This window comes from Oryzias latipes, chromosome 24 (assembly GCF_053564925.1).
Source record: "Oryzias latipes strain Hd-rR chromosome 24, Olatipes_Hd-rR_3.1".
Classification (NCBI taxonomy): Eukaryota; Metazoa; Chordata; class Actinopteri; order Beloniformes; family Adrianichthyidae; genus Oryzias; species Oryzias latipes.
Window position 1 is genome coordinate 23,919,658 of NC_136260.1, and position 21,911 is coordinate 23,941,568.

The following is a 21,911-nucleotide window of genomic DNA, read 5'->3' on the forward strand; positions in this document are numbered from 1 at the left end:
TGACTTCCTCCAGGATCGTTCATTACAGTTCAATATCTTCATTTATAGAACTCAGGTCTCACCCCCTCACATGTGTCTCATCCGTTCCCATGACAACAAGAACCAGCTCCTGGGTTCTGGGGGTGGTTTTTGTGATTTCCTTCTGAAATGAATGATGGGACGCCCGCAGCTTCCTCTGCAGTAAAACACGAAGGAAGATGCTGTTCACGGTTCCCACGGCGACTGCAGCTGTGATGAACGTCTGCTCTGCAGCTCGGCGAGGAACCTTCAGCAGAAATCGATCCGTTGGAATCAGAAGCAGGTGCTGCCACGGGTCCACCTTTTCTGGGCCGAGCTTGTTCTTCTAGCGGACCCGTCACAGCAGAAGGTCGGAGGAAGTTTAGATCTGAGTATTGACTAAACTTGAATACATCAATAGAACCACAGTTATGGACATTCAAATGAGATAAACAAATCATTAGTCACCCTTCCTATTAGTTTCCCTGGGTTGACATTAATCTGCTTTTCCTTATTTGACTCCTGAGGTCTTTAGAATTAATGACGTGGATTTTTTTTTTCTGACTTTTCCCGCTGAGTTTGAAGGAAAAACAGTTTGAAGGATGGATTGATTGGACTTTTCGCCCAGTTTCCAAAGTCATAAAGTGAGCTGACGCTGCCCCCTAGTGGCCAAAGGTGTTCAACTGAAGGATGCTGACGGGGGCTTTGTGTGGGGGCTCGATGCCATATTTTGAGGGGCTCCTGGTTTATCAAACTGGAGGGGGGGGGTCCTTTTTATAAATGACAAAGATGAAACACTTCACCAGGAAAAAACAGCCAGATAACAGATTAGGTTTGTTAAACCGTTTCATTGTTAAGAAAAACACTTTATTCCTGTTTTAGTGCCTATTTGCTTATATAATGTAGCTTTTGAATATTTACAATGACTGACTTACAATGTTGTGATGTTTTTAAACATACAACAATTTTAACTTTTTATTTTTGACCGCAGCATATTTTAGTTCTTTTCAAAATAAAATACATCCTCCTGCTGCAGCAGATTTGAAGGTTTCAAGATTATTTTTATTGTCAAATGTGCAATAGATACAAAAAATAGGAATAAGAAAATGTGAAATATAGTAAATAGAATTACATTGTACACTATAAGAACAATATAAAGCTATAAAGTCAAAAATGTAATTTTGAAGACTTTTAAAGATGACGACTTTGATGTAGACTCCATTTTTTTAAAGGAATCTATATGAAGGTAAATCTAATAATTCCATGTTTGAAGAAGTTTGAGTCTGAACAGAAGTTTGTGCAGAATTCAACTCTTACCATGTTTTTGTTTTTCTTTTAGCTCATTTATCTTAAATGTTAGAAAACGAAGTGACTAAACTTGATGAACTAAAACTACAAATCCGTCATTCCTTCAGCGTTTCAACAGCCGCAATAGGGGAATGAAGGAGCCTCTTGGTTTAGTGGTCTGCCCTCTTTCCTATAGCCTGGTTCGAATCCCTGCCGTGTGGACCTTCACGTTCTCGTCGTGGGTCCTCTCCAAAGAAATATTTTTTTCTCAAATATGCGTGACGAGACAGGACAGTAGAATTTCCGACCGCCCTTGAAGGCAGCAGCAGCTGCGGTCTCCGGAAGGAGGGCGTTCCGCTGGAGAGCCGCACTCTGCGGGTCTGTCCGCCGTCATGCGTGTCCGCTGATATCCGCGTGGACGCGGCTCGCCTGCTTTCCCAGAACTCCTCCAGTCACCGAGCCTTCTCCTCACGGCTGCCCGGCCCGGAGGCCCCGCTGCCGGCCGAGAGGAGGCCGGGCTACCGACATGGAGGCTGGCCGTCCTCACGGAGGGAGTGAGCGGGACGACGGGAGGCGATCCCGCACCTCCTCCTCCTGAACGCAACACGGACTCCTGTTTACGTCTGCAGGTAAACAACAACATCTCCAGCATCCATCAAAGGCGCCGCGGCGGAAGTCTGTCTTTGATCTTTGTGTCATTGTCTATGGTTTCTGTCATTCATGAAAACAACGGAGATGCCTTCAGGTCCCACTTTGTTCGTCGGAAACGGGAGATTTAACAACAGAAAACAGATAATCAATGGAAATAATTGAAACAAAACACTGTAAAAATGTTCAAAGATAATTTTCAAAATCTCTCATTATTCATTATGTTATTTTACTGCCTCCTATTCCCTCTCAAGCTGTTATATTATTAGATACAATGCTGTGTGTAATATCTAATATCTGATTAGTAGCAGGTATGTCCAAATATTTTCTCTTTATTTTATACTTCAATCATGAAATAATCGTCTAAATACTTTCAATATTTCTATGCATTTGTCTTTTTTTCTTCGTTTGTTTTGCTGACGTGAGCTTGAAATAAACTAAGATTCAGGAGGAAGATTTTGGTGCATTTTAATGCAATAAATGATTTTTTTTTAATTCAGTGTTTGTGGAAAAGTCTGGATCCAGAATAAAACATGTGAGTTTTATCATCACACATGTAAAACTGATGTTCTCAGACAGTAAATGTGGTTCCATTCAACAGGCTGGGGGGCAGAAAACATCATTAATGGGGTCAAATAGGATTTCTAGATTGCTGCCATTAAATCTAGATCTAGCCAATTTAGATTTTAGACTTTTCTTTTCCTTTATGAAACTTTTAACAAGTTAAAATCCACATCCTACATGTGAAGTTCATGATCCAGAAAAAAACCCAAAACGATCCAGGAAGTCATATTCAATTACAATTTAGATTCTCATTTTGTACAATCATTTTTAATGTTGCATTTCTGTTCATTTCAACATTTAATAAATCTTTTGCTTTTCCTAACACTAAATAATTTTGATCAGAAGATTTAATTAAGTGAAAGTCTTCCGTTTAAAACAGTAAATGTAAAAAAGTTGAGGCTCCTTAATGATCGTTTTGTTTCTTTTTCTGTTGACATTTTTAAACCAAAGACATGTTTTATTTAGAACATGCTTAAACATTTTCTTACAATAATATTTAGATTAAATAACTTTTCTCAAGGATTCAATCATCACTTGATTTGGGAGAATTCTGAGTTTGAAGCTCATGTTTTTTTAACCACAGGGGCAGAAATGCATTGTGGTCCGGCGGCTGCAGCTGCAGGACCGATGGGCCCTCCTATGGACTTCAGTGGGGGGGGCATGTCACCTCTGGACGCGCCGCGAAAGAGGAAGTCTCAACGGAAAGATGCAGCGCCGGGTAATGTGGTGAAATGTGCTCCTGATCTGGCTCAGACCGGGATTTGATCCTGAAAAAGGACTAAAATCCGCTTAAATCAGCAGAGCGGGACGGATGGGATCGTGGTCCGTCCCCCACTGATGAGGGAGCAGCTTCCCTCCCAGAATCAGACGTCCCGTCGTCGTGGTAACATTGTCGGCATCAAACCGCCAAAACCACCTGTCAGAAGAAAAGGGGTAAAAACGTGAGGGGGGGGGGGGGGGGTCTCGTCACCTGTCCAAAGGGCTGCTGGTCTTTTTTCTGGATCATCCTGCTCTACCTGCTGCTGTGGATCACTCAGATCAGGGCTGGCAAACAAACAGAGGGTTAACTCAGGCTCACTCATGAGTAAAAATAAGAATGTTTAGAGAGAAAAAAACATTTCTAGTCCATACCTGTGGAGAGTTATGATTTCTTAAAGAAATAACCAAAATGCGCAACTCAGCCACTAGGGGGAGCAAAGGAAAAGCAAAACAGGTGTATGGAATTACAAATCTGCCAATAAGTGAAAGGGCGTAAAGACAACTAAGCGGGCGTATTTAGAAACTGAGTGAGTGAACCTTAAAACTGTGATGGCGCAATTCTAACCAAGCGACCCCGTATTTTACAACTGAACGGCTGAAATCCTAACTGAGCAGGGATCCTGCTCGGTCAGTTCTCTTTTGGGCCCTCACCTGGATTTACGCTCAGTGTTAAGGGGGCGTTTTTGTCACTTGGGGGCAGGAACATTTCTGGTTGATCTGATTGGCTGAAATGTACATCTCAAGCAGCGGGGCGGGACTTTCATTTTGGGGCTTTAATAAAAAAAAGGAACGGCGGCTGTAACGTGGATTAAAAGCATTAAAACGGTAACAAATGCAGTGATTTTCACATGAGAAAAACATAGAGCACAGAAAAACCCGCTGCACTTTCTTACCTTAGTTTTGGGTCGTTGGTTAATGTTTTAATCCACTTTACATCCGCGTTTGCACATGTGGGGGCAAACAAGTTTGACACAAAGAGCCGACATGTCTAACTGTGAAAGTCAAAGAGCCACACCACACACTGACCTTCCACACAGACACACAATTAAAGCCATATTATTTCTCATAACCCCCTCCTCTCCTTACAACAGCACTGGATTAAACGGCGCCGTTTCAGTTCTGAGTGTTTTTTCTGTATTTAACGTAAACACACATACCGGTGAAACGTGCACGCTGGTGTGTGCTTAAAAAAGGCAGCGAGCGCAAAACTGAGTTGGTTGTGATTTATTTTTTCAGTCATCAATCAGCATTTATAATCCATCAAAGTCCTCATCTTCTGCATCTGGAAACAGCTGGGCTACATCTCTATCAGACATGCCAGCTTCCCTTTCCTCATCAGACTCCGTCTCTTTGCTATGCGGCTCCTAAGAACAGTGAAAGCAGACACCTCAGGCCAAGTTTAAGTCCTGCAGTCCCAGAGTGTGGCGTAACTCGCCGGTTCTGAGTCCTGGTAAGGGGGGAGGATGATCAGCTGTTCACTGTCATCTGCTGGAAGTTGCAGCGCTCAGCCTCGAGTCGATCTTCCAACACAGGCCTTTCCTTTTCCGCGGAAACTCAGCTGCTGCTGCGTCTTCTTGTCTTGTCGGAGTTGGTTTTCCAGCGTCCTCACTTGCGAACCATGGATTCATTATTTTAAATTCTCTGGCAGCTGTTCGATAAGATCTCCACAGATTCAGACTTCCTGCTTCAAAAACTTCTGATCAACGTTCAAATGTGTCAGCAAGTATCTCAATACTTTTCTATTAACACAGAGAGTGAACCACAAATACATTTCTGAAGAAAAAAGATCGTTTTATCAGAATTGTTCGCTTCAACCGGTGAATGCAGACATGCAGTAGCCGGCTGTCAAGGGAGCGTCAACAAAGTGCAACCTCTGCGAACTGTGAAACACCACTGTGTAAAAATCAATAACCTCACAAAAAATGCATAAAATTATTATAAAGCATATTCTTGTTACAATACATATTTTTTAGGAAAGTCCATCTTTATTTTATCTTGTTGCATATACTTTTTCAAATTTTAATAGATATGAATCATGACTAAAGTTATCAGTAACTTGACATGACCTTATTGTCATACTAAAATAAAGAATGTCAATAGTTGTTTGTACATTGTTTATTTTTAGGAATTTTTCATATTTACAAATGGATCAGATTTGGTCAAAAATCCTCAATAGCTCTGAAAATGCTAGAATTTATTTTACATAATCTTTATTGTAGTAGGAAATAAGGTCATGATTAGTCAGTACAGGAAGTTTTGTGTCAGTAACTACAGCATCTTCAAAGCTATTGAGCATTTATGTTATGTTTCATATCTCTATTAAATTTTAAAACTATAAGCAAGAAAATAGAGGTTGACTTTCTAAACAAAATTTAGTATAATAATAATGTAGCATGACTATGCTGACGAGTCTTCATTACCAGTTCATATAAATATAGACATATATTCACTTTTTAAAAGTTCACTGATTTTTACAGAATGCTGTTTCACAGAGGTTGCACTTTTCTGACGGTCCCTTGACAGCCGGCTCGCTGCTCTGTTTGCATTTACAGCTTAAAACAAACAATTCTGATTAAAAGACAATAAAATGAACTTTTTTCTTTTGAAATGCGTTTGTAGTTCACTCTCTGTGTTAATACAAAATGAGTGAGATACTTGCTGACACATTTGAAAGTTTATCAGAAGAGTTATTGAAGCAGGAAGTCCAAAGCTGTGAAGATCTAATTTAACCGAACCACAGCTGCTCTATTCCCGTGTTCCTCCGCGTAGCTGATAGCTGCAGTTTAAACTATGCCTCATAATCGTGTCTCTTTGCATTTCCAGGGTTTCCAAACGACGTTGTTCTGCATTATTCATATATCTGCACCTTTGTACTATGGAGGGGGGGGGGGGGTCCTCTCCCCTCTCCATATCGTCATCATGCTGTTCTCTCCTAGATCCTCTTTACTGAAGTCACGCAATAACACATTAGGGCCTCTCTGTACATTTTGGAGAAAATGTAAGACTTTCACCTTACGGTTGTGAAAGTACTGACTATAGAAAATATGATAAAAGCCAGAGAGCGACATGCAGCTCAAGAGCCGCCTGCCCCCCCCCCCCGCCCCCACTGAATAATGAAAGTCCCGCCCCTCTGCCTCGTTGATAACAGATGCAAATTTCAGCCAATCAGATCAACCAGAAAGGTTCCTGCCCCAAAAGTGACAAAAACGCCCCCTTAACACTGAGCGTAAATCCACATGAGCGCGCAAAAAGGAATTGACCGCGCAAGATCACTTCTCAGTTAGGATTGCGCTTGCGCGGTTTTAAGGTTCACTCACTCAGTTCCTAAATACGCCCGCTTAGTTGTCTTTACGCCCTTTCAGTTTATGGCAGAAACGTAATTCCATACAGGTGAAGCATCTCTGCACGTGCCAAAAAACAAAGCTTACAGCTCTGCATCTGGGTAAGATGCAGTTTGGTTCCCGGTGAGCATCATCACTGTTGTGTTGCTATAAGAATCTGTGGTCACCCCCTGACCTGGTTTGGACGCGGGGCATCAGCGTCCAGCCTGAACTCCATCCAGCAGCTAACCATTTCTCATGATTTTAGGACTTTATCACCAAAAGTCTTTGACTTTTATGGATTTATTCTCATAAAATGTTGAGTTTTATTGTCATGGGATGAGCAAAACCTCGTTTTTCCTCCTTTAGCTGTTCAGAAAATACCTGAGAGTTCCAGCGAGCTAAACCCAGGGGAGTGTCCAGAGGTGAGAATGAACGTGTTCTTCACAAAGAACCACAAAAACACCCGTTTGTCATCAGCATAGATCTCCCACTCCTGCCTGTTTCAGCATGAAGACTCAGAGGATCAAGACGCTGTAAAGATGAAACAAGGGTGTGGGGGGAAGAGGTGAGGGGCCACTTGTTTTAAATATAAAGTCAGACCCCCCCCCCTCCCTTAAAGAGCATTGATCTAGGACCATGTGGTGACCCCCCCCCCCCCCCCCATCCAAACCTCAACAGTCTGATTTAGTATCAGTGATGTTTTAAAAGCTGAATTCTGTTTTTCTTTGTCATCAGGTATGAGGATCTCCAGAATGTTTCCATAGCAACCGTGGATTATCCATCTACCAGCTGCTCATTAGCATCCTCCGAAGGTTTGGCCAACAGGTCCCTCACTCAACCAAGCTCTGGGGGCAAAGGTCTTTGGCATCAAGGTGGAGGAGGCAGGGAGCATCCTGACCTCCAGGACCAGAGCTGGAGCTCCAGCAGACATTCAGAACCAGAACCTTGGAGCCCGATTACAGACCAGCCGCAGGACCACGTCTGGAGCTCTGGCACAGACGGGGCCCGACATCTCAGTCAAGAGCGGCCATGGCTGTCAGGAGGAGACGGCAGCCATCTCGGACCGGGACAGGCCTGGATGACGGGCCGGGACCAGGCGCCTGAGCAAGGCTGGGCAGGAGAGCCGGAGCAGAGTCCGGTCTGGAACGGAGGACGAGATCCAGAGGGAGAGGGGGGACCGGTGCAGATGTGGGGTGAGGAGCAGGGCTGGGGCGAGGCGAGCAGAGGACGCGGAAACATCCGGAAGCCTGGTAAGAAGCAACGATCATGCATGTATTCAGAACGTGCACGTCAATATGGGTTTTATTTCATTACGAGCAAAAATGGAACAAAACCCTCCTGCCAATAACTTCATGCTGCCACCAGGGGGCAGAAACATCTGGATGTGACCATTCTGTCTTAGATTCGTAACATCATAAAATCAACAATTTGATAGATTAAAGTCGTAAATCTGTGCTTCAAAAAGTCTATTTTACAAGTTAAAAGTTGTGTTTTTCAAAATAAAATGTCTCATCTAACTTTTAAAAGGTTTTAACAAAGAAACACGGCATGTTTGATTTATGTGTCAGACAATTCAAATCCATCTGCTGAACAATGGCACCGAATCTGTACTTTTATTCTTCATTAAAAATGTATTTATTTTAGGGAAAAATGTTTTTCCCTTAAATAAAAGGGGGGGGGGGGGAATCACAGACTACCATATTATTTTCCTCAATTTTTAAACTTTATTCAAATATTTTAACCATTTTATCTCAAAGGTTTTTCAATTATTTTATCTTAAACTCTTACACTTGACTCTCTTGAACACAACTTGTTAAAAATTATTAAATGCATTTTAAATTTTTACTTCAGGAAAGCTAAGCCTTTTTTTATACTCATTTTACGACTATTCCCATATAAATTTGACTTTAAAATAATTGTAAGACTATTCTCCAAAGATTTTATTCAAGTAAAACTGACTTTAAAAACAATTGTTCATTATCATAAATCTTTGTCTTTTGTCATAGTTTTCCAACTTATTCTCTGAACGTTACTTTTAAAACATTAGCAACATTAGATTTCTCTCATCTTTGAGACTTTACTCATTTGGTTTGTTTTTTTCTTGTGGCCCAAATCCTCCATCATATGACGACACCTGCATAAAAGTCACGGTTTATATTCCTCTCAAAGCTAGTTTTACTCCTCAAATCAGAATAATCTTCCAGGTTCTGATGCGACCCGGGCTGGAAAAACCTCGGTTCAGTGTGAAGATCAGAAACCTCCGGTTCTCCCGCTGAAGAAGGAGCCTCCTCTGTATCCTCCAGGTGAGCTCAGGCAGAGATCAGGCGAGCAAAAACCTCAAATATCCCCAACAATTCCTTTCTATCGGCATCAAACAGGAAGTCAAGAGGAGCGCTGGCAGATCCAGATCGTGGCCAAGGGGAGAGTGACCTGCCCAAAATGCAGAAGTGTGAGCAGGAAGACTGTGGAGGGGCTAAAGAAACACATGGAGAACTGCAGACTGGTGAGCACTCAACAGAAATGTCTCATCACTTTAAGGTACAAAAATACTCTAAATTAGACAGGATGGCCTGAAAGTTCTGGCTTTTCAAAATAAAAGCAAGTAAAACCTCTTTCATAAGTATTTATTTGATTGAGCCTTTAGCCATGCACAGAAGGGCTTCCAGTCTGCAGTTTGGTGGGAGAACGGGTCAGACGTGGGGTCATGTGTTGCAGGAACCCTTCACCTGCCAGCACTGTGGGAAGCAGCTCAAGTCTTCCACAGGCATGAAGTACCACATCATGGCCGACCACAGCCACCTGGTGAGACCTTCGGCTCTGCCGTCGGGTTTTTAGATGGATCAGACCTCCTGATCAACATTTGGTGACCTTTCTCTGAAATTGTCTTATAATTAAAACCCTTTTTATTGACATCAAATCAGGGGCTCTTATTTTGAAAAGAGTAAATATTTGATGCTAAATGTGACATTTGACGTAAGGATTGGAAAACGTTCAGGTTATCGTCACTTGTCACCAAGTCTGCTCCGATCATCTTTGGATCCATTTTTAAGGAGTTTCCAGACGTCTGTCATTTTTAGCCAAAACAAATGAGAAAAAGAAAACTATTTCTAGGACATGACAAAAGTCAGAAATACTCCAAATCTTCCAACAGCACATGAATGCAGAGTAACTTTCTGCACCTAAACAAAGGTCATTTTATCTGCAGTGCATGTCTATGGGGACCAACCAGAAAAGAAAATGTTAACGAGTATTATCAAAGGATTCCAGATTAAAAAGTTACAAACTGAGATGAAAGGACGTTTGGAGGATTTCTTTTAGCCACTTTTCCTTTCATCTTCAGCCAACGGTGAATGACACTGAGGAGCTGGATGATCATGCCGTGAAGGACAAACTCCGGAAAATTCTGAAGCGACTGGGAAAACTAAAATGCTCCAAAGAGGTGAGTCTGCTTGAAGCTGCTCCAGTCCTCTGGCAGAGATGATTCAGTGACACGCCTTCCTTCCCCAGGGCTGCACCGCTGCCTTCACCAGCATCATGGGTTACGTGTACCACATGAAGAAGTGCGGGAAGGAGCCGTCGGAGCTGGAGAAGATGCTGCTGAACTGCTCGCACTGCGGGAAAGCCTACAAGTCCAAGGCTGGTCTGGAGTATCACCTGAGATCTGAGCACGCTCCTGTGAGGCCTCCGTCCGTCACGTCTTTAAACGCACTCATCCCCCTCGGATGGAACGTTTTAAGTCCTGTCCTGCATCTTCATACTCAGACCCCCCAGGAAACTGAGGAAGACGAGGGGCAGAAGGCCCAGAAGGACGCCAACCCCGAGAGGACGGCCAGCGGCAGAGTGCAGCGGGCCTCGGCTCAGGTGGCCAACTTCCACCTGGCTGAGATCGCCAACAACGAGCTTCCCAAAGACTGGCCCAAGAGGAAGTTCCAGTCAGACCTGGTTCCAGACGACCAAAAGGCAGGAGGAGATCCACTTTTCCACACGCTCAGATTCTTTAGAAACCATGGAAAGTTAGGGATTAACGTGTCCTCCTCAGCTGAAGTACGCTCGGCCCGGTCTGCCCGCCTTCAGCCAGGACGTCCTGAGGAAGTGGAAGAACGAGGTGAAGCTGCAGAGAAAAGTCCAGTGTCCCAACCAGGTAGAAGCAGCTCCTGATGGGAGTTTGAGTTTCTCTGAACAGTTGCTGCATCCTGATGAGCCAAACCATCAAATCCCTAAATGTGGAGTTCCAACCAGCATGAATGGAAGCAGATTTCCTCTTATGTAATGAGAAAAAGCAAAACGTCAGTCAGGAAGGGAACCTGCAGGTCATCATCCACGTCTCCCCTGCAGACGGATGTTGAGATTTGGAGGATTGACTCATCAGGAACCTCCTTCAGATGCAGACACTTGTGATGTCATCCTCTCTGTTTCAGGGCTGCAGCTGCGTCTACAGCAGCGTTTCAGGGCTGAAGGCTCACCTGGGCCTGTGCACAAAGGTGAGTCATCTTCTGTCCGGTTGATAACTGGATACTGTACTTTTGAATACTTGAGTAGTTTTTAAGCTAATTTGAATAATAACAAACCCGAGAACAGTGAGGTTTTAATGGCTGAACTTTGTTTACGCCCCGTTTTTAGGGCGAATTTGAGGCGGGAAAATACCGATGCCTCATCTGCAACAAGGAGTTCAACTCTGAGAGTGGAGTCAAGTATCACATCAACTCTGTGCATTCACAGGTATCACTCTCTGGGTTGTTTGGGGCTCCTGAACAAGCCGAGGGGTCAAATTTACCCCCCTGGTATTTTGTTTCTCTTCAGTCCAAAATGAATAAACAATGAAATTTCAAATGAGCTTTAATTCCCAGAAGAAAAGTCTTCAGTGTTAAACGTCTGTGTCTGAACAGGACTGGTTTGTGACAAACAAAAAAGCCTTCAAGAAGTTTGAGAGCTTCCTGAAGAACCGGCCGAAGGAGATGCGTCCGTCTGCGCAGAAGCTGGTTCAGTACCCCCAACACCCCCCTCAGCACCTCCTGCAGCAGCAGCAGCCGCCGCCGCATCACCTCCAGCACTTCCACTACGCAGAGAACCAGACCCTCCAACCGCTGGCCGACCCCCTCCTGCAGCAGCTCCACTACACCCCCCTGGAGCCGGCCTCCGGGCTGACCTGGGTGGACATGGACCGGGGGGAGACGGTGCCGTCACCCGGGCACATCAGCATGTCCGTGGCTGCAGTGAGTAAGGTGGAGGAGGACAGCGGCGGCCAGATGATGGATTTTACAATGAGGGTGAAGGAGGAGGCAGACGGGGAGTCGGGGGATGGGACGGCTTTTGCTTTCAGCGGAGGAGCCGCTGAAGGAAACGCCAGCAACACCAGCAGCTCCTCCACGGAGCCGAAGGACGGGCAGAGGCTGAGCCAGCTGTGGAATCTGAAACCAGCGGCCATGATGGAGCCCTGACAGCCAGGGGGAGGAGCCTGAACGGCACCTGGGGCAGCATTCCAGACGACTCGCGTGGAGAAGGACTAACGAACGGAAACGTTCACGTCATCCAGAGGGCGGAGCAGCTGAGGACAGAGCAGTTTGGAAGATGGACTCTGAAGGACCCTCAGGCTGTGGACCTGACATCACTGCCCTCAAACATCCCTGTGTGGACTTTCTGTTAAAACCTTTATCAAGTCAAGAATCTGTTGAGCCTGTGGATGTAAATATGCATCAAACATCTTCTGCTCCAAATCTACCTTCATTTATCACCTGAAAGCAGAAACAAATGAAATTCAGGCATCATGGGGTTAAATAACCCAACATGAAGATTGTTTTACTCATTAGCTTAGCTGCTAGATTCATTTTGTCAGACATGTCTACCTCTGAGCTACTTTTAATTATTTAAGGAAATGGGATTTTTTTTTCTGTTTCCACGCCGTCACATGACATCATCCATGATTAAATAGGGTTTTTATTCTGTGTGAGAAGACTGTTGTATTCATAGTACGGACTCCAATGTGTGTGTGACATGATTGCATCTATGTTGTCCAGTTACACAATACATTTTGTAGACAAACAAAGAAAGTCTAACATTAAAACCTGTAAAAAGGCCTTTTAGGGCCGTTTTTCCTCTTCCTGTGAACAGACACTCATGAGGAGCTAGAACTGTTCTGTAACCTCAGTTTCATCTACAAAAAGCCTGATTGTTTATTAAAATGTCATTTTTCCAAACCAAATTGAGTTATTTGTGTTTGTTCTGCCAGTTCAGCAGAATGTCACCAAATTAAAATATGCCATTGCTTAAAGAAAAGCAGTTCAACAAAAATAAAACCCTCAGGTCCAGCTGTGGCTTTCATTACCATCAAAATGATTTGATGCTAAAAACTAAAGTATTAAAAAGCAGACTGAATATTCAAACAGATATAAAAACAAAGAGGGTGAATGTAGAACTCTTTCAGATGATTTAATTATTTTAGAGTTGATGGCCTCGTGTTCCAGTAGAAGGTTAGGACTCAGCGGCGGTTCTGCAGGAACGCCACAGTGGTTTACCGTTTCTGATGGTACCTTTGGTTCGGTTCTGGTTTTACGTCAGATATTCACCCGACAACCCTCTGCATTTACCCGGACTTGGGACCGGCACATGAAAGCACTGGTGCTCCGTGTGGTTGCATTACCCTAACCAAACCTTAATTTTAGGAATACTGGCACACTTGAATATGTTTACGTCGCCCAGTAAAATTAAATATTTCTCCCATGTATTTTAAAACGTATCACACTTCAGTTTTTAATACATTTGCGCTGAAAACACTGTTTAGTGAAAGATAAATCAGGATTTTTTTCTTTTTTTATATTAGTCATCAAGTTTAAATAAACTTGAATTTTTTTTTCTTTTTGAGAAATAAACTCCCAAATTTATTCTGCAATACAACTCGTCTTTAAAAACATTTTGCTTTGACAGTCAGAAATTAACTAGAATTGTAAATAATTTGGGGAAAAAAAAATATTTATATGGAATTTAAACAGTATAGCACCTTTTGAAACAACTCAGATTAAAGTTGTTTTACAAATAATTGTAAAGTTAAAAAAATGCTAAACTGAAAATGTTAAAAATAATCAGGATTATCCACAAGTTTTATCGTTTTCAAAAACAAAGATTATGAAAATGAGAAACTATCTAGAAAAGAAATTAGGGAAGAGGACCAGAGAAAAAATGATTTAAATTATACCTGAGATGCATAGAATAAGCAGAAAAGGAAACAACACAACAACTACACAACTGTCAAACTGAAAGTGCTGTGGGATTCTTCAGGGTAGTTGACTGAAATGCCCCCAATAATAAAAAATAAAATACAAATAAAAGCCCCAAGGCAATGAGAATGCCCCACATAGGAATATGCCCCAACGAGATGAAATGCCCCAAACCAATGCAATCAAAATGCCCCAAAATAAGGGGAAATGCCCCAAACAAAATTATCGTGAAATTAAAATCTTTAAGGCATCATTTAATGATTTCATTTAATGAAATGCCCCAATGCAATGAAAATGCCCCACACAAGGAAAATGCCCCTACATAAGGAAAATGCCCCAACGAGGTGAAATGCCGACCCAATGAAATGTTCCACACAAGTAAATGTTCAGGGCATCGTAATGCCCCAAATAGTCTAAGTGTGGCATATAAGTTTTCAAGCAAGGAAAATGCCCCGACCCAATGCAATCAAAATACACCAAAGCAATGAAAATGCCCCAACACAAGGGAATTGCCCCAACATGAGGGAAATGCCCCAACGCAATGCAATCAAAATGCCCCAACGCAATTAAAATGCCCCAACCCAATGCAATCAAAATGCCCCAACATAAGGGAATTGCCCCAACATGAGGAAAATGCCCCGACCCAATGCAATCAAAATACACCAAAGCAATGAAAATGCCCCAACATAAGGGAATTGCCCCAACATGAGGGAATTGCCCCAACCCAATGCAATCAAAATGCCCCAACGCAATGAAAATGCCCCAACATAAGGGAATTGCCCCAACATGAGGGAAATGCCCCAACCCAATGCAATCAAAATGCCCCAGCGCAATTAAAATGCCCCAACCCAATGCAATCAAAATGCCCCAACGCAATTAAAATGCCTCAACGAGATGAAATGCCCCAAACAAAATCGTGGCAATACAATTTTCAAGGCAATGAGTATGCCCCACACAAGGAAAAGTTCCAGGCAACAAAATGCCCCACACAAAATTATCGTGGCAATGAAAATGCTCCAACACAATCAAAATACCCCAACGCATGGGAAATGCCCTACACAAGGAAATGTTTAAGGCATTAAAATGCCCCAAACAATAAAGTTATCGTGGCAATAAAATCTTTAAGGCACTGAATGTGCCCCAAATGCAAGGAAATGTTTCTAGACAATGAAATGCCCCAATGCAATGAAAATGCCCCACACAGGGAAATGTTGAAGGCAATGAAATGCCCCCTAATAGTGAAATTATTGTGGCAAATAAGTTTTCAAGCAAGGAAAATGCCCCAACCCAATGCAATCAAAATACAAAGCAATGAAAATGCCCCAACACAAGGGAAATGCCCCAACGCAATTAAAATGCCTCAACGAGATGAAATGCCCGAAACAATAAAATCGTGGCAATACAATTTTCAAGGCAATTAGAATGCCCCACAAAAGTAGTGTTCCAGGCAATAAAATGCCCCTCACAAAATTATCGTTTCAATGAAATGCCCCAACGCAATGAAAATGGCCTACATAAGGAAATGTTCCAGGCATTATAATGCCAATGCAATGAAATGTTCCAGGCAATAAAATTATTGTGGCAATAAAAGGCAAGACGCCCCAACCCAATCCAAATGCCCCAACGCAAGAGAAATGCCTCAGTGAGATGAAATGCCCCTAACAATAAAATTATCGTGACAATACAATTTTCAAAGCAATGAGAATGCCCCACACAAGTGTTCTAGGCAATAAAATGCCACCAACGAAAAGAAACTGCCCACACAATGAAATGTTCAAGGAATTAAAATTCCCCAAATAGTGAAATTATTGTGGCAATAAAGTTTTCAAGCAAGGAAAATGCCCGATGCAATGACAATGTTCCAGGCAATGAAATGCCCCCATGCAATAGAAAAATGCCCCAACACAATCAAAATGCCCCTACATAAAGAAAATGCCCCAACGAGATTAAATGCCCCAAACAATAAAATTATCGTGGCAATATAATTTAAGGCAATGAGAATGCCCCACACAAAATTATCGTGGCAATGAAAATGCCCCAACGCAATGGAGTGTTCCAGACAAAATTATTGTAGCAAAAATTTTTTAAAGGCAATAAAAATGCCCCAACACAAAGAAACAGCCCACACAAGGAAATGTTTAAGGCATTAAAATGCCCCAAACAATAAAATTATCGTGGCAATAAAATCTTTAAGGCAATGAATATTGCCCAATGCACAGAAACGTTTCTAGGCAATGAAATGCCCCAACGTAATAAAAATGCCCCTACATAAGGGAAATGCCCCAACGAGATGAAATGCCCCGACAATCAAATTTTAAAAGGCAATTAAAATGCCCCAATGCAATAAATATGCCCCCACATAGGAAAATGTCTCAGGCAATGAAATGCCCCAACGCGACGAAATGTTCGATACAATAAAATGCCCCAGAAAATCAAAATTTCAATAAAAGAAAAATGCCAACGCTATTAAACGTGGGGGCATTTACAATGTTAGTTATTCCCACAACATTGTGTTTTGAATGAAATGTTCAAGATGGCAGAAAACCTCAAATGAGCAAAGGCATCAATCAACGTCTGAAGACTAAAATCTAAAGATTGTTGGCATGAATCCTGAAGTGAGACACTTTCTATTCCTGAACTGATTCTACTTAATTCAACAGTCGAGCTGTTTTTATTGAAGAACTCCATGAAAGGAGGTCAGAGAGGAAGACCACCTGCTGCATCCATCCTCCCTGTGACCAACACACTAGGCAGAGCGTTCCACTAAACACTAGATCAATCAAGACGCCTTCAAGGAAGCTCAGAAAAAAGAACGTTCGGCACGGCGGCCAGAGAAATGAGGGACTCACCGGTTGGAGATCTTCCTGAGAAGAAAAAGAAATTAAAGTTCTTTAGCTGTTGATTCTAAAGAGGGTTGTTGGAAGAACAGCCTCACTTGAGGCCTTTGGGGGCAAAAACTTGTCCTAAAAACCCCAAAACTCATTTGTCAGTGACAGAGATGAACCTCCAAAGCCTCCATCTTAACCGAACAGTGTTTTCATAGTTACCCCTTTGTTTCTTTGCTTTGTGGGCTTCAGGACCACTTCTCCTTTTCCTGGACAGCCACCATGTTTCCAGCAAGGAATTCTGGGAAAAAGCAAGAAGGAACCTCTAAAGTTCTCCCAACAGGAGAAAACTCCATAAAATGTCACATTTGGTTGAAAAGCAGAATCTTCAAACAAACCTGTAGAATGAGCAACAACTGACCTGAAGCTCCGCCTCCGCCACATCCTGAAGACCTCAACCAATCAAGAACACCTGGCTCCGATTGCCCTTTAACGCCCTCAGCCGCAGGTGTGGAGAGCATGTGACCAGCACGTCCAATCCCTGTGAAGAGCAGATGGTGACGCTTTAATGCAGCAGATTTGATCCAATAAAAAGGAAGGTCCTATATTTTTGAATTGGATTCTGCAAATGTTCAGTAAAAAACAGAAAAGAATGGAAGGTCAGGTTTTGTGAACTGTTTACTGTTTCAACAGTAATAATAATAATAATAATAATAATAACATGTGCATCAAGTCTGAGCTGCTCTGATGTTGAGCTGGAAAGAAATTAGATTTTATACCGAAAATATGGATGTTTGGAGTTTTAATTAATTATTCATTATTCATATTAATATTTTTCAGGTAATCCATGTGGCTGAAATGGAAGGAAAAGTCTTTGAAATTTCTGTTTAAAAAAATCATGAATTTAAATTTTTTAGGCAACAAAATCCCAGAAGTCATTTTCAAGTAAAACAAGAAAGTGTTTTTCAACCAGTGTGCCGTGGGAAATTGCCTTCATTAACTGATCTAAAATCATTTTCCATCTCCAGGATATCAGCTCTGTGTTCATCCAAACAGGCCCTGATAAAACACTGAGTAGTTAGGAATATAAAAGATCATAAAAGACTTTTTTCTTTGTGTTTATTTGATTCTATTAAAGATATTTTGATCAGAATGACGGTACCGCGATTTAGCCACAGCTTCAGCTCCGTTTTTGGAAAAGTCCCGCCCCTTTAACTGTCTCCACCAATCATTCTCGGAGCTTAATCACACGTCATCAGTCTGACCAATCAGAAGTGGTTAAAGTCTTCACTTCCTTGTTCTGATTCTGCTCATAAAGTCGCTCAGTTCCAACAGAAATACCAGCTAAAGCTCGTCTTTAGCTGGTATTAGCTGTAGCTTTCCACAGAATCTGGTGTCAGACCGTGGAACAAGTGAACAAAACAATGAGTCTGTCTGCCATCACTACATCTCCCATGATGCATTGGGTTAAAGTGACAGCGTCTCAGCGCACAATGAGTCTTCCTTGTTAAACGTCTTGAAACCACAGCTAACACACATCAAACAGTTTTGAAATCTTCTAACTTAACTTTTATTACATCTTTTAGAAAAAACAGCTGCAGCTTCCAGCTTTTTCTGCCACAATTATCCCAAAAATGCATGTGAGATTGTGGATCAATACAGACTATGAGTTTCTCCTTTTTTTTTGTTGAATTTTTGGATGCTGGTGTGCTGCGGGATTTCTGTCAGGGTTAAAGTGTGCCGTGGCTCAATAAAGGTTTAAAAGCTGATTTAGAGTCTCCAAACTTCCACAACTACTATCTTGCTTATGGACTACATTATATATTAAATTGGTATAGTAATTACTAAGCAGCCCACACATGGATGGTTGTAGAGCACTGATTATGTGAAGAGATTAAACTATCAGATATTCCATCTATTAGCAGCTCCATTAAATGGTATTTTTTCTTAAAATGTCTTTATAATTAAAGCTACATTAACAACCTGGTGGAGACTCCTCAAAACGAGTAATTCTTCCTTTACACCAAGTAAACTGACTCCCATTTGGAACAATCCTGACATCCTGATAAATAAGAAAATAGTTAACTTCTCAACCTGGCAGGCAGTGTTGGGTAAATTACTTCTAAAAAGTAAATACTTTACTTAGTTACTGGATCAAAGTTGTTAGTAAATTACCTTACTCATTAACTATTTGAAAAAGTAGTTAATGAGTAACCCAGTAACCCAGCCCGCCACCCAGGCCAAGGCCAGCAGGACTGCTGCGAGGCCCCCAGAGCCAGAGAGCAGGGAGGCGCGGAGGGAAAGGGAGCGCCGCCCCAACCCAACCAGGAGAGCAGCCCCCCCCCGCCGCGCCGGGAGAGCCCAACGCAGGGCCCCACCCGAGAAGGGCGCCCACAGCCCCAGACGAGCAGCCCATCACCCCCCAGGAGTTCCGGGCATCCCCCCGCCCCAACCCCAGGTACGAGCCAGGACCCCCCAAGGGAGACCCGCTCCGCACTCCAGGCAGCCACCCACCCGGCCCACGGTTGGTCCAGGGAGGAGCAAGGCAGGGGCCAGCCGCCCCCGCCCAGGAGGGGAATGCCCCGGGGAGAAAGGGGGCCCACCAGGGGTGTTGTAAACTTGGCCCGACCAGGCTCGGCCACAGTTGGAGATTTGGCGGGGCCCAGCACCCAGGGGCAAGGACCAGAACCCACCCCCCAGGGACACGGACACCCCCGGCTCAGGTGTTATGTGAACCCCCCCCGTGCGGAGAGAGCACCGCCGCGCCCAGGAAACCGGCACCCAGGGGACACGGCCGCCGTTGCCAAGGGCCCCGTACCCCCCACCAGGGAAGGGGTAGGGGACAGATGGTCCTAGGTCCCACCTTCCTTGCAAAACGTGTGTGCATGTATGTGTGTTTGAGAGGGTCTGTGTGTGCATGTGTGTGTATGTTGGAATGTATATTTTGAGGGAGGAGGGGTGTGTGTACTAAGGGGGTGCAGTTAAAATTGGCGGGTAGGGCACTGAGGGGACATTTCCTGATTACTCACAGTGATGTCCCCTCACCCTCCCCACCAAGGGGCCCTAAATGTCTAAGGTGCGGATCAGTGAGAATTTTGATACGCTGACGGTTTCCTAAGAAATATATTTTTTATTTTTTTAGTTCTTTATCTTTGCTAGCCCACCCTCATGTCCTTGAAGATCGACCGGTCGATCGCGATCGACGTAATGAGCTGTACTAACTGACTCTGCCTAGTGGTCGGTGTCAAGGAAGCACTTTACATAACTGCGCCATCTTTTCTCCCATGCTACGGAAGTTTTTGCTATTAGCAGTCGAAAGGAAACAAAACACAACGTTAGCAGAAACAAAACACAACGTTGACCAAGACAGCCTGGGATCGACAAAAGGAAACCAAGATATAGAAAGTGAGTGACGCCATGAAAAGTATGTAAACCACAGTATTGAATCGGCGGGAAAACACATTCTCTAGTTCCGGCAAACTCAGAACGGAGAAAGTAGCACAGTTCTGTTAAAAACAAATTTATCTGCATGCGACCAACAGCCAGATAATCATTTCTTCCTTGCTATCGCTATAACTTTAGTTCCTCCGTCACCCCCAACCTCCTTGGTTTTTATTTTTTTTATTGAATGGATGGTCTGACCGTCTGTTCACACAAATTCACGATTGTTTGTTCAGTTTCACCGGACTGTGGGCAGCAGCATTCATAGTTAAAGGAGATCCTTTGTGCATAATTTTATACTGTTGTTGTTAATAAATAATAAAAGCAACAAAATAACCCCAAGCTTTTTTAGTGAGTAGTTTCCCCTATTGTCACATTTTCTTTTACAGCCCAGTTTATTTATTTGTAAAACAAAAGACACACACACAACGGCTTTAATTTGTTTATTGATTTGCAAACTTTCCTTACCTGTCCTGGTGGCCAATGACCTTCTGGAAAACTGCCTTCTATGTAAAATAGGCAGCTCTGGTCACGCAAGATTGTGACAGCGAGCTAAGATAACAGAGCCCATTCTCTAAGAAAAGCCAGAATTCCCATCATTAGGATTTACTTCACAGAATTAATAATTACACACTGATCACATTTTGTAGAAATGTCTCATGTACACATTTTGTCACATTGGTAATGTATAAATTATATAGGAAAAAGCCTTCCTGAACGGTAGAATATCTGCAATTGTCTACAGATTTTGTATTTAAAAAGATTATCTGTCACACACCTAGGTGAGTGAAATTTGTTCTCTGCATTTGACCCCTCCCCTGGGGGAGTGGTGAGCTGCAGACACAGCCGCGCTCAGGAACCATTTGGTGGTTTAACCCCCCCAATCCAACCCCTTAATGCTGAGTGTCAAGCAGGGAGGCGTTGGGTTTTGGAGTTTTTGGGATGACACTCTCCCACAAGGCCACTGACTTATTTAAAAAGATTGAAATAACATTTATGATGTCTAAAAATGAACTTTTTAAATCAGAATGTAAGATGGTGTAGTATCATGTTAACAAGCAAATACCTTTATTTTAGTTATCATTGTAGTTTTTATGTAAGACTTTTTACAAACCAGTAAGTACCAGTAAATGATGTCAGTCAACCTAAATTTTCCTCTTTCATCAGCCCTGACCCAGTTAACAGAATGATGGAACTCCTCGTCATTGAGTTTTTCTGAAACTGTTTAAAGTTCTTCTCTTTTAACTGTAGTTTCCAATGTTGTAAAATCATCATTTAATTAATTGGAGTTTCATCCTCACTGTATTTTTATTTTTACAGATGTCTGACTTCAAACCCCAACTTGTTGGCTGTCAGTCCTTGGGGACAGGATCCAGCAGAGGCCAGAAGGTGAACATGACCACAGCTGTCTGTAAAAGATCAGATTATTTAGACAACATCCACAGAAGGTTCTGATGTTCTGGACACGTCTGTTGCATTGATGAAAGATTCATATTGATGAGAGAGTCTCTTTCAGAGTCTGATTTGCAAACATGCAAACCAAATGAATTAACCAAATCCTGGTTGTGTTTTGTCTCTCCAATATGAACTTCTTTTCATAAAAATGGTTCAGATTGAGCGGTGGAAGAATGTAAAATGTATAGCGATTCAAAAAAAACAAAAAGGTAGATGCTACAGTCAGACTCAAACATAGTTCAACCCAGATCTGACTCAACCCAGTTTGCTTGATTGCACCGTTGTGAGGCAGAGCTCAGTGCTGTTTCACCTCGGAGCCTGCACTGTAATAGAACAGGAAAAATGTAAAAAACAGAGATTTTGACTAAAAAATAATGATTGCAGTGATTAGAATTATACAT

At 42.7% G+C, this 21,911-nt stretch overlaps 1 protein-coding gene across 2 annotated transcripts; it reads left to right on the forward strand.

Moving 5' to 3' along the window:
- Positions 1–1,615: 1,615 nt before the first annotated feature.
- Positions 1,616–12,777, forward strand: znf512 (zinc finger protein 512). Of its 2 annotated transcripts, XM_023953181.2 has the most exons (15): positions 1,616–1,913; positions 3,080–3,214; positions 6,945–7,000; positions 7,085–7,143; positions 7,314–7,828; positions 8,783–8,881; positions 8,957–9,081; positions 9,294–9,380; positions 9,919–10,017; positions 10,086–10,253; positions 10,341–10,538; positions 10,618–10,719; positions 10,997–11,059; positions 11,199–11,297; positions 11,465–12,777. In XM_023953181.2, exons 2-15 carry the CDS (start codon positions 3,088–3,090, stop codon positions 12,014–12,016), a joined length of 2,349 nt encoding a protein of 782 aa, XP_023808949.1. In that variant the 5' UTR covers positions 1,616–1,913; positions 3,080–3,087; the 3' UTR covers positions 12,017–12,777. The 2 variants fall into 2 exon arrangements, with proteins under 2 accessions (XP_023808949.1, XP_078799373.1); XM_078943247.1 differs by lacking the exons at positions 1,616–1,913; positions 3,080–3,214 and adding an exon at positions 3,310–3,429.
- Positions 12,778–21,911: the final 9,134 nt, after the last annotated feature.